Source organism: Ailuropoda melanoleuca, chromosome 4 (assembly GCF_002007445.2).
Source record: "Ailuropoda melanoleuca isolate Jingjing chromosome 4, ASM200744v2, whole genome shotgun sequence".
Lineage (NCBI taxonomy): Eukaryota > Metazoa > Chordata > Mammalia > Carnivora > Ursidae > Ailuropoda > Ailuropoda melanoleuca.
This window is the reverse complement of record NC_048221.1, coordinates 120,110,782-120,122,995: the sequence shown is the minus strand read 5'-3', so window position 1 is coordinate 120,122,995 and position 12,214 is coordinate 120,110,782. Positions and strand designations below refer to the sequence as shown.

At 55.2% G+C, this 12,214-nt stretch overlaps 1 protein-coding gene across 1 annotated transcript in view; it reads right to left on the bottom strand.

The window, feature by feature from the left end:
• Positions 1-825: 825 nt before the first annotated feature.
• GALNT14 (polypeptide N-acetylgalactosaminyltransferase 14) overlaps positions 826-12,214 on the bottom strand; it is a 224,200-nt gene continuing 212,811 nt past the window's right edge. The window contains exons 14-15 of the mRNA XM_034657296.1: positions 2,545-2,664; positions 826-1,382 (exon numbers count right to left, since the gene is read on the bottom strand). Of these exons, the coding sequence (XP_034513187.1) occupies positions 1,224-1,382; positions 2,545-2,664 (279 nt within the window). The 3' untranslated portion in view covers positions 826-1,223. The remainder of the gene's footprint in view (positions 1,383-2,544; positions 2,665-12,214) is intronic.

The window sequence follows — 12,214 nt, the reverse complement described above, 5'->3', positions numbered from 1 at the left end:
ACGAAGACCATTACCAAACAGCTCACAGCGAATGTACTTCGGCAGAGAATGTATGGGCCTATTTTGGGAATTTTTAAACAATATGGATTGGTTCTTTTCTTTCTTTCTTTTTTTTTTTTTTTTAAAGATTTTTATTTATTTGAAAGAGAGAGAGAGAATGAGCAAGAGCAGGGGAAGGGGCAGAGGGAGAAGCAGACTCCCCACTTAGCAGGGAGCCTGACGTGGGACTTGATCCCAGCATCCTGGGATCATGACCTGAGCCGAAGGCAGATGCTTAACTGACTGAGCCATGCAGGTGCCCCTGAGCTGGTTCTTTTCTTAAACCCCAGTGAACAAGTATGGACAAACACAGTGCGCAATTCCCAGGACACGCTGGGAATTTCTTAGAGTAAGAAACGGCCGGCTAGTGGCCACAGACTATAAAGCCACAAGGGCCCACAGAGACATCTAGAGCAGTGGCTCCAACCAGGGCGGGGCATCAGAATCAACTGAGGAGGCTGGGCCCCCTGGGTTCTCCTGAAGCTGGAATCTGGAGCCCCTGAACAGACACAATTTCTCTGGATGAGAGACTGTATTCCTGGGTAAGAACCATGGATCTGCTCCTGCTCCCCAGTGTGATGTATTGGGAGATGAAGGGCCAGGGAAGTTGTGTGTCTTTTTAAGGTCACACAGCCTGTTGGAGGCAGCCCAGGATAAGAGCACAGGTCTCCTATTTCCCTGTCCTCTTTGTCTACTCTGCTGAAAGACTGAGAACTCAGTTCAGCGCTCTGCTAACATTAGTAGAAACAAAGGAAGAGATGCACAGAGAAAACTTCTAAGGTTCCTTTATTTGTTTTGAAAACAACCTCCATTCTTTCTCTCTCTCAATTCAGTCCTGGCCCCGTGACAAAAAAAGCTTTTCTCTCTGGCCTCCTCTGTAAGAAAGGGAACAACATAACACTTCCTGTGAGATCTCTCTCCCCAGATTCCAGTGAGGGGCAGACCAGGCCAAGACCGGACTGGAACAGCATGGAGAACACGTGGGATCTGTCCCTGAGCCCCACGTGGCTTGCAATCCCTTCCTCCATCCTCCTTGAGACGTCTGCTCCTGCCCAGGGGGCTCCGTCTTCACCTCCCAGTTCTGAGGATCTACAGTAGCTGAGGGCTGCTCGTAGCCTGATTGCCAGTCTGCTTGTCATCCGGGGAAATGTCACCCACAGCCCCACTGGTTCCGGCTCGGGTCCTCAAGAGCTCACCAGGTCCCAGTGCTGGCTCATAAGTGACGACTCACATGGGTTGACCACTATTTCCCTGCCATTCTCAGAGCCATCACCAAACATGTCCGTGTCTAGGCAGAGGTGGGATGCTATGTGCTCGATGCGGGAACCAGTCTTGGTCCATTGCTGAGAAGACGGAGAGGAGAGAGCGTGAGCCGGCGTTCTCTGGCTAAGGGCCCGGGTTCTATCAGTAATATCAGGAGCTCCAGAATAAGCAGACATGTTTACGCCCCGTGGCTAGGGTCACCCAGAGACTCGACTTCACGGTCTCACGGAGGAATAAACCTGCAGCTAACTGCTTTGCCAGGTATTATTGCTGGGGTTTGTGTTTGGTTTTTTGTTGTTTTTTGTTTTTGGATAAAAAGGTAAAAGCAAAATCAATATGTTTGCTAGGAAAACTCATTAGAAGGCAATAACTTTCCAAGCAATAGGCCAGAGAATGTGACATGCGTTAGTCACAGGAGCAACCAAAGAAACAACGCTCACTCAGCATCTGCAGGTCAAGGAGGTGCGGGAGCGAGCGGGGGGACGGCGTGCAGAAGGGCCGACAGGCTTCTGGGCAGCACCCACCCGACACCAGCAGCCCGGGCTCCTCCACCGCCCTTCAGCGCACAGAGGGCCCGAACAGAGAAGGGGGTCTCATGCCACGGCTCCCCAGACTTCACCTCACGTGACAAGGAACAAGTTTTGGGGAACTGCCACGGCGCAGGTACGAGGGCCCACTCCCGTTAGCCACTCTAGACAGCTGCCCCGTGGGGCGGGCCTCCTCACCTCCATTTCAGAGAGGAAGGAACCGGAGTCCGGTGACCTCCCGTGGGTCACACAGCTAGTGAGCCATACAAAGGGAGTCTGAATGTCTGTCTAATGCCAGTGCCCAACTGGCAGGAGACTGCCATGGGGTCAACAGCTTGGGCTGGACAGGGCATATGGTGCACCCACAGTGGACACCCCACCAGGGCCCAAGGTCCCCAGAGGCCAAGATTCCAGCACTGCTCATCCTGCCGCCATGAAGGCTTTGCCCCAGTGCTCGCCTGCCCCGGGATGCCAGGTGGGCATCGGAGTTAGACAGGCCAGTACAAGATGCGCGTGCCCACTGGGGCCCGGCCCGGTCCACAGGCATTCGGGGGCAAGCTGACAGCTGCTGCTGCTCCCCTCTGCTCCTAACCAGAAGGGCCTCTCTCTGATCAGCCCCTCCGCTTCTAGAGTTTCTCCCTGGTCTTGCACACGAGACTTTGGCCTACACAGGCAGTCCCGTCACGGAAGGCAGCCACAGCCCGGGTGCACCCACCTGTTTGTCATCTCCGTTCTTGCAGAGGACAAGGACCACTGGGGCGCCTGGGAACATGGTGATGACGGACAGGCACAGCTCTTCCTGGAGGATTTGCTGGGTATATGTGAAGGCCCAGATCTGCAGGGGAAGAGGCCAGAAGGGTCACATCAGGATCCCAGGAAGCCCGGTGGGTCACATTTGGGACTGTGTGAGAATAGGTACAGCACTGGAGGTCCGAGCAGGAATAGACCATCAACAGTCACCTTGGAAAATAGGACCCACGAGCCAGAGACTCCCAGATCATGCCCCCACTGAAGTCTCCATGCCCACACCTGAGAAGGGGACTGGCCTGGACCCGCAGGCCACCTCTGGGAGGTGCTGAACAATTCTGGGCTTGAGGCAGGGAAGCTTGAAGAACACCCCACCCCAGCCATGTGGCCTCTAGTTTCTCTGTTTGGATCCATATCTATTCCCCACACTTGACACTACAAGCAGCTACCTGGCAGGTCACCCCAGCTGTCTTTAGAACGTCCCTTCTTTGAAAAGGAGTCTGCAATCAGTGTCTTGAGAACAGGAGTGTTACAATAAGAGGCAGAGGGTGGGACAAAGGGAACAGGGAGTGTGCCGAGGGAGGGAGTGGAAGAAGAGCAGAGGGACAGCAGGTCACGAGACAGAAAATTATCCCAGCAGGTGTGTGCACTCCAGGACTCCAGATCATTGGGCCCCAGAGCTCCTGCAGGGAGGGAAGATGAGAAAGCGAAGAGACAAGGAGGGTGGGGAGAGGAAAGGGGCACTGCATTGGAGGGTCATCACAAGGAATGTTTCTCCGTTATTCCACGAAATGCTGGAGATCAGAGCACAACTAGCTGCTGAAGGAGCCCAAACCACTTCTAGTTCTTAGGTCAGAGCGACGGAAATGTGAACCTCCCAGGCTGTGAAGTAGGTGCCTCATCACTGGGCAAAGAAGGTGACCAGGGAATTGGTGCCCTGGGGAAAGCTGCAGAGAGGACCCGTCAAGGGCAGGACCCCTTCTCCACTCCAGCCCAGCTGGCCAGCTGGCCCTCAGCCTCTGGACCAGGCTGCTCGTCAGCTACTTCTCCTTGGCCCAAGAATGTAAAAAGGGTCCCTTAGCTGGCCGGCCCCTACTCTAGGACCACGTGTCCTGTATGCTGAGCCGGTGTTCACGTGCTCCTTGTCCTGCACCTTTCCTAGCTCGCAACAGCCCCCTCCTAGCCCCTGCGCCTCTCCTGACTTCCACTATCTGGAGACATCTTCAGTGTCTTTCTGTGCCCTGGCTTGTTCCCCTCCTTGCCCACAGGCTTGGGTCCTTCTGTTGCCTCCCCGGACCACCTGGATGCAGAACACTGTCTCACCTGATTTGGGACCTTCCCTGTCCCTGATACCTGGATGGGGCCACCAGCCCAGGGGGAGCCACTGTCCCCCTAGGGTCCTACATGTGGATTCTCATGTCCCTTTTCAAATTGCTGGTGTTGGCAGAAGATCTAGACCAGAAGGCCCTCCCTGGGGGTTGGATGGAAATACAAATGGGTAAAAGACTGGCTGTGAGTTGAGAGTTCTTGAGGCCTGGGGATGGCTAGGGGAGCTCTTTATACTCTTCCACCTATTTCTAGATCTATATATATTTAAATTTTTAAATACTAAATGCAATGAAATGTACTCCTTGGGACGTATCAAGAAATTCTCCTCTGGCCTTGGACATCACCATGCTACACCTGCCATTTGCTTCCCTCCAGGAGAAGCTGAAAGGGAAAGACGTCTGTACGCACAGAGGTGATACAGTAATCGTGACCCTGTTACTGATGGCCAACATCTCCTGAGCACTTACTATGTGCTAGGCACTGTCCTGGGGGCTTGGCACAGATGACTTTAGTCTTCATAAGAATCCTACTAGATAGATATTATCATTGTTCCCATTCTACATGATGGAAGGCTCACAGAAGTTATGCAACTCTCCCCGGACCGACTCTCTCCGGCTCTCCGGCTGTTGCTGCTGCTGCCAGTGTCCCGGCTCCCTCTATCCAAGTTTAATCACAGGTAATGTCTGTCCCTGAGATCACTCTTGCAGGTTGTAAATATGAAAACTATAGATCACCTCCACTTTGACAGCAGAGAGCTGGACAGTTCCCACTGGCAGCCCCTATGAGAAGGGGAACAAAGGTCACAGCCCATGCAGGGGACTAGGGAGGGGGCAGCTGAGAGAGCGGACCGCTCCCTGACATGGATGGGCACTGGGGAAGAGTATGAATGGAGGCCCATACCCCACGGACTCCACACCAGAGTGGAGCACACACAGAGCTGGCTTCCTGGGCCTGTTCCCCTCTTCTTTCTGCCCTGGCTCCCTCTCCCATCATCAACTCCCCTATCTGCTTATCCACACTCGCTTGGTCACTCCCCTTTAAATGACCCCCGTTGGGCCTAGGTGTGCGCTAGGGACACAGTCTACCCTCGGGAGATCCGCGCAGGTCCTGATGTCAAGCTAGGGCCATTTGGATGGGGGATTCTGGGGCTCTGGACATCTGGAGTTGTGATCTAGAAGGTGGAAGCCGGTGTTGGGTGTGTGTCCAGAGAATTCTACATGGGGAGGGGAGAGAAAGGCCTGAAGCCCAGGCCCAAGCCCAAGGGCAGGGCTGCCAGGGAGCCACTGCCCCGGCCCACCATACAACTGGCCTCAGCTTTAGATTTCTGCCATTGTCGAGAAATGAGGTTAAACAGACAGTCAGTGATGTGGAAAGAAGATAAGGTCCATCCTTCTGACCCATTAACCACCCACACAGCTGCTGTGAACCATGAATTGGTGTTTAAAAAATAAATCCTGTAATTATTTTGATTACAATACACTGACTTCATATTTTTTATGTTAAAAGCATTAACTAATTAAACATAAAAACTTGAAATATACCACAATTTCTGAAAGCTCATCTTGGCATTTCCTCTTTTATAATATCCCAGGGGCTTTACAAACGAAGTGCTGGGGCTGGCGTGAGGGTGGGAGGGGAGCGGTGCTTCTCTTGACATCTGAGACAGCACATCCTCTAATGCCTCTCTGGAAGGAGCGCAGATGGTACCCGGCTGGGGCTGGCTCGGAGGAAATCCCCTTAAGACGCCCAAGGGGAGAATGCGTACATGCACGGACAGGGGATCGAAGCCTTTACACTAAGTGGACTTTCCATTAGCTGGGGCTTTACTGGCATTGAAATAATTCAGCCTCACAGTTTCTCAGAGGAACACAGCTCTCTGGCCACATCTGCAAGACAGGAGAGAGGGAAGCAGAACACAGGAGCAGGGGGTGCAGGAAGCGAGGGGAGGTTTTCTGATTCCCATTCTACAGCCTGTCAGGCTTCCAGAATGACCGGTGATGAATGGGTTTATTAAACGAATCTCGGAGTCAGAAGTAGATTTGGGAAGGTAGCAGTGCTTGCTCAGGCTGGCCTGGCCGAGGGGGGCCATTGGCGGGGGGGGAGGGCTCAGCCCCTTACAGACAGGCCAGTAAGGGGCTGAGGAGGAGGAGACCCCCTCCTGGCCCTTTAGCCCCTTTGCTCCTGCCCTGGAAGAGGGGAACCAAGGATGGGGCGGGGTGGTCCAGGATGGACAACCTTACGGCCTTCTGTGCTTAGCAGGAGTCTCTGGAGGACAGCCGCTGCGCATTGAGAAGGGAGCGCCTGGCTGGTGGCGACATAGACTTCTCTCTGGGCAATGCCCATCTGAGGGCTGGGATGACAGGCCACAGCACCCAGCCTGGGGTTCACTGTCTTGCACTGGATGGAGCAGCAGAGAGGAAAGATGCTCTTAAGAGGAAACATCTAAAGGAGCCATGTTCTGAAAGAGGCAGGCGTGAGAGGAGTTAGGGCCCAGGTACAGGGCTGACCTTGGAATGGCCCAGGGCCACCACTAGCAGGCAAGAAGCAACCAGCCTGGGGCAGCAGTTCTCAACTGGGCTGATCTTGCTTCTATCTATCTATCTATCTATCTATATCTATCTATCTATCTATCTATCTATCTATCTATCTATCTATCATCATCATCATCTATCCATCCATCCATCCATCCATCCATCCATCCATCCATCCATCCATCCAGGAGCCATGGGGCAGTGTTTGGAGGCATTTTTGATGACTGGGGAAGGGGGGTGTTACTGGCATCCCATGGGAGGGGCCAGGGATACTGGCAAACACCTACAGTGCACAGGACAGTCCCCACAACAAAGAATTATCTGGTATTAAGGCCAACAGTGCTGGAGTTGAGACGCCCTCGCCTAGTCTGAAGGGCCTGGTCTCTGGAAGCAGCAGGCCCGCCATTACTCGTGCATGACCTGGGTAGCACTGGTCCACCTCTCTCAGCCTTGCTCACCCCATCTGTGAGACGGCGGGGAGAACCGGACAGGGCTCACGGGGTCGTGGGATGACTAACCCAGATGAGGCCTGTGGAACCCGCAGGCCGGTGGCTGGCTCCGGCACAGTCTCCGGGGACAGTACTTTGACAGCTCATGGGAGGTACAGTGGTCGGGTGAGGAGACGGACATTCAGCTGCGGAGAGAAGGCGGGGGCTGTGTTTTCATGAACACAGAAGCCCGCGTCAGTTACTGGCGGTGGTGAGCTCCCCGTCCATGCGCTCTTCTCTGTGGGGAACTACACGCAATGGGGAAGGGACCCCACATGCCGAGCAGGACTGCCGGTTATGTCGTCGTCAGATGGGCAAACTAGCTCCCTTCCAAGGGCCCCCGGTTCTCAGGGCTTCACATTCACCTGTTCATCCGCACGCTGACCCTGGGAGGCAGGTACAACTTCATGGAAGGGACGGGGATCGAGAGTCGCTCTGGGCAAGGCCAGGAGCAGACAAAGGGGGTGATGAGACTGGGTCTGAGCTGAGAGCATCGAGGGCCACTGCTGGCCTTGAAGGTCTTACGTCACACTGAAAGCCACACATGCCCCCGGAAGCCCTCTTCAGTCACAGCGTCTGGAACGAACACGTGGGCGAGAGCAATACTTGAGTTCAGTAAGCCTCTCGGTGCACCCGGATCCTGAGGGATCACTCAAAGGCACTGACTGGCCGTGCTGGGGACACCTTCAGCTGCATGGACAGATTTCAGCGTCTCTCTGGAGACCAGCGGCAGGAGGGTGACCTGGTGGGCTTGGAGACACACTCCCAACTTTGACTGGGACCTTCACTGGACTCATTACTGGGGTCTTATTTCCGGTCCATCCTGCCCCTTCATCCTGGCTGTCAGGATACACTTCATACGCATGTGACTAAAACCCACACCCAGTACTTTTGTTGTTGGGTCCTGCTGCCGAGCCCTGGAGTGGCTGCGAGGCTAGAGTCCCGGCCCACCTGCCAAGGGCAGCGCAGGTGCGGGGGAAGAGCCTTCACCTTCTCTCGCCCACTCGAGTGTCCAGCTGCCTGTGCGCCTCCTTCATGAGCCAGTCACCCAAAGTGCCCAGAAGGCAGGTAGATGGACGCCCTGAAAAGTTTCTCTCTTTCTCCCTGTCTTTAAATTAGGCTAGCAGTGAGGTTGGTCCATCTGTCTTCCTTCCATCTTCCACACAAATATTTTTCTAGAAAATCCAATAAAGTTAAGAGGAAACTCGTTAACCTGGAGGCTCCTTGGGCTTTGCGTGTTTGCAAACTGATGATGTATTTCTCTTGTGCTTCACCCCAGGCAACAGTCTGCCGGCATCTTCAGTACACACGGAGATTAAACATTCTCTTCCCAAGGTCGACAAGCCGGGCGAGACAGAGAAGTAAGGCAGCGGGAAGGACAGATGGGCTGGGGGTGAGGCAGGGATGCAGGCCAGCATCCGAGGTAGAGGACAACCGTGGTCTGATTGTCTCCTTTCAACAACGAGGACAGCCACATGCCAGGGGAGACAATGCTGGAGAACGTGTGGGCAGCTGGAAGCACAACTCTGAGCTCTTGGCTCGAACCTGCTGGTTTTCTTTTACTCCAGATGTCTGGAACCCTGGAATCCTCCACCCAAATGGCCTGAACCTGATTTCAGGATCTGTGTAGCTCTTACCCCGTGTCAGTCCTCCCAAGGGTAGACTGTGTCCCTACTACCCACAGCTGGGCCCAAAGGGGACCGTTTAGAAGGGAGTGACCAAGGTGGATATGCAGGCTGAAGTGGGAGTAAAGGGGAGCAGGCCCAGGCTGGAAGCCGGTGCTGGGTGTGCCCCCCACTCTGGTATGGAGTCCAGAACGTGGGTCTCCATTCATACTCTCCTCCAGTTCCCATCAATGTCGGGGAGGGGCCTGCTGTCTGGCCTGCCCCCTCCCCTGGCCTGACATGGGGTGTGACCCTCGTTTCCCTTCTCATAGGGGCAGCCAGTGGGAACCGGCCTGCTCTCCGGTGCCTCCATGGAGCTGATCTATATAGTTTTCATGTTTACGGTATCTGTCCCCGGGAGAGGGATCTCAGCGACAGACATCTTCTCCCTGGACTGACCTTGAACAAAAGAGTTCTGGAGCCAGCTGTGACCCCGGCGGCAGCAGCAATAGCAGAGCTATTTTCCAACTCCTACCTTCACCACTCACTAGTCTAAGACCTTGGATAATCTCTCCAGGCCTCTCTCTGGGTTCACCTGTAAGATGAGGGTAACAGTAATACCCCCTCAACAGGCTCCTCCGTCCCTTCCTTGATATGGCCTCTCTGGGTAGAAGAGGAGGCGGCTGGAGAGAGGGCAGAATGAGTCATGGGAAGGGGTGTGAGGGGCAGATGGGACCCCCTCTGGACAGGCCAAGAGGCAGCGCAAGAGGAGAAATGAGATGGTGGAGGGGCCAAGAGGCAGAGCAGGGTCGGAGAGAACCCTTGGATGCCAACGCACTAGCAGAAAGGGTTGGCGAGCACAAAGACAGGACTGTCTTTCTTATGCAGGAAGGAGGGAAAGCTACTGAAAGGACGAGAAAGGTAGCATAGGCCAGTCCTACAAGGGTGTATGGCCTGTGCGTGCACACACACACGCACACGTGCACACACACGCACACACACACTTGGGGATTATTCCAGCTGAGACAGGTAGACTTCCGTCTGTCTGAAGCGGGTTTACATCTTCAGAAAACTTGGACGTGCATCCTAGTCTTGCGGTTGGCCACGGGCCACTCCAGAAAGGGGCTGAGTCTCATCCAGCCCAGCCCCACCCGGTGCTCGGCCCGCAGCCTGGGGCCAGGAGCACCGCAGGCACCCATTGTCCTCTGTGGAAATGGGCAGAACATCGATCTCAGAGTCTTCTTCCGTGTTTTCTGAATTCACACTGCTGCTACGGAAACCCAACTGTTTTCTCCAAAGCGAGAAGGAGTGATAGTTTGGCACTATCTTCTAGAAAGAACTCTTGGCTCGCTCGAAGTCTGTTACTATGATCACCCTTACTTTCCCACAGATGACTGCTTTTCCTCCCCTTCCTCGTGCCATTGGAAGGTCAGCTGGAATAGGTAGTACTACTCTCCAGTCAAATAAAGGCCTGGCAATCTTTTGGAGACTGGAGAGCCCCTCCGCAAGACCCAGAGATCCCATGGCTCCCCTCCTCCCACTTCCTCATGCAGCCAAAGACATTAAGTACCAGAAAAGCCGCTGCTATGCTGAGGACTGATCGAGCAAGCTCCTGTCCCAGGGAAAGGGAGGTGACAACATTCTGGCCGTTGGGCTCCCCTACGCACAGCGCCCACACACAGAGTCAGAAGAGGGGGATGTGCCTCAACTGTTCACAACAGTTTACAAAATGCTGCTGAGCAACCCGTGTCACCCCCAGCCAGGCTGCCGTACCTATAGCTAAATCGACACCTCGGCTTGCTTTCCCTTTTCCTGTCTAACTCAGGCAGCCCCTCCCCCGTCCTGTCGGAGCGGAGAGACAGGTCCGGGAAAAGTCACTGCAAGCTGGAGGCCGGTGTTGCGATGCCTCCGACACCAGGCTGTGGGTGTGGATTGCTGCGGTGGGCAGTGGGGAGCCACGGGAGGCTGTACTGAGATGGAGAACAATGGCCTGATGGTACCACGTTGGCTGGGGACGAGGGGAAGGGACCGGAGGCGGTGGCTCTAACCGAACACAGTGGTTCCCAATCTGGATAGTTTTATGCCCCAGGGGTGTTCGGTATAGCCTGGAGACAGTTCGACTGTCACGACTGGCATGTGTGGGGTGCTCCTGGCCGGCAGAGGCCAGGGATGCTGCTAGGCAGGCCTTGGAGCCCAGGACGGCCCCCCGGACAAAGAACCATCTGGCCCTAAACGTCAACAGTGCCGCAGCTGAGGAGGCTAATCGGGCCTGGAGGAGTGAAGGCAGGGTCCAAGAAGGGCTATTTGAGGGGAGAAGGGACAGGGACCTGCAGAAATGGGGACCAGGAGAAAGCGGAGCCAGGGCAGATGGTCGGAATTGGATCCGTGGATCCTGGGAGAGGGCAGTCACATGGAGAGAAGGAGAAGGGACAGCGAGGTGGCTGTGGTGCCTGGCAGCTGCTTGTAGCTGCCCGTCTACTCTGTGGTGGCTGTGGGCTCACGCCGGTCACCCAGCCACAGTCCAGGCCCTCACGCGTGCTCTGCCTCCCGGGCTGCTCCTTCTCCCCTTCCTCACATGGCCCATGTCTACTCCTCTCTCAGGATGCAGCTCATTTTCGAGTCCTCTGGGAAAACATCCCTGACTCTCACGCATGTGGCAGATACCGTCCGGTGCTTCCAGAGCAGCCTGGACTGAACTCCACCCAGGACAGACTTTATAACAGAACAGCTGCTTGCTTGCTCGTTCCTGCATTAGATCCCTCGAGGGACCACGGAGACCCGCAACCTAGCCATTCACCACAGCGTCTTCGCAGTGAGCGGAGAGCAGAGATGTTTATGGAGCGAATGGATGAACTCGTGGAGGGATGAAAACTAGAATTTGTGCATCCATGAAACACTGGATGTGGCCAAAGCTGGAAGCTTGGATAAAATCTCCAAGACACCATTTCCAGAGAAAAGAGCAATGACCTAAGAACCTTCGTGAATACTCACCATGAGCACATGAAAGTGGAGCAGGGGAGCCAGCAGAGAAAAGAGAGAGAAAGAACAGGAATGCAGGAGAGCCCGGAGCAGGCAGTGCCATGGAAGCCAAAGGAAGCTATGAGCTGGATGTGCTTTAACGTACCCAGCACGCAAGTGTGAAGGGAGAGATAGGCTGCGGACGTGCCAGTGACCTTTAAGAGAGTTCCACCGTCAGACGGGAGAACACTGATGCACGGAACGTGGGTGTGCTACGTTGATGAACGGACTAAGGCACGAGGCCACCTGATTCCCATGCTTCCTGCAGACCCGGGGGAGGCCGGAGAGAGCAGAGGTGCAGCTGCAGGCCCGCTGAGGACAGGATGGGGCGGGGGAAGGAGGGCCCTGCCAGAGACGGGGGCAGTGGGCAATGGTGGTGGCTCTCCCAGATCAGTCCAGGTTAGAGCAGCGGGGAGACTCAGGCAGGCATGCCATCCTGGAGCAGCGTCACCCAGAGGCACGCCCTTCTCCGTCTGCATGTCACCTTCTCCAGGTGGCTGCTCCCCCTGCCCCGCCTGACCCGGCCCCCGCTTCCTGCCAGCACATTGGACGCTGTTGACGCATTCGTTAAATCCTGATTTACTGGCGATTTCCTATAGGCACGATGTTGCCTGGTGAGCAGTCTTTCAGAAAAACCTGACACGTTTGGAAGCCCAGGGGAGTGACCC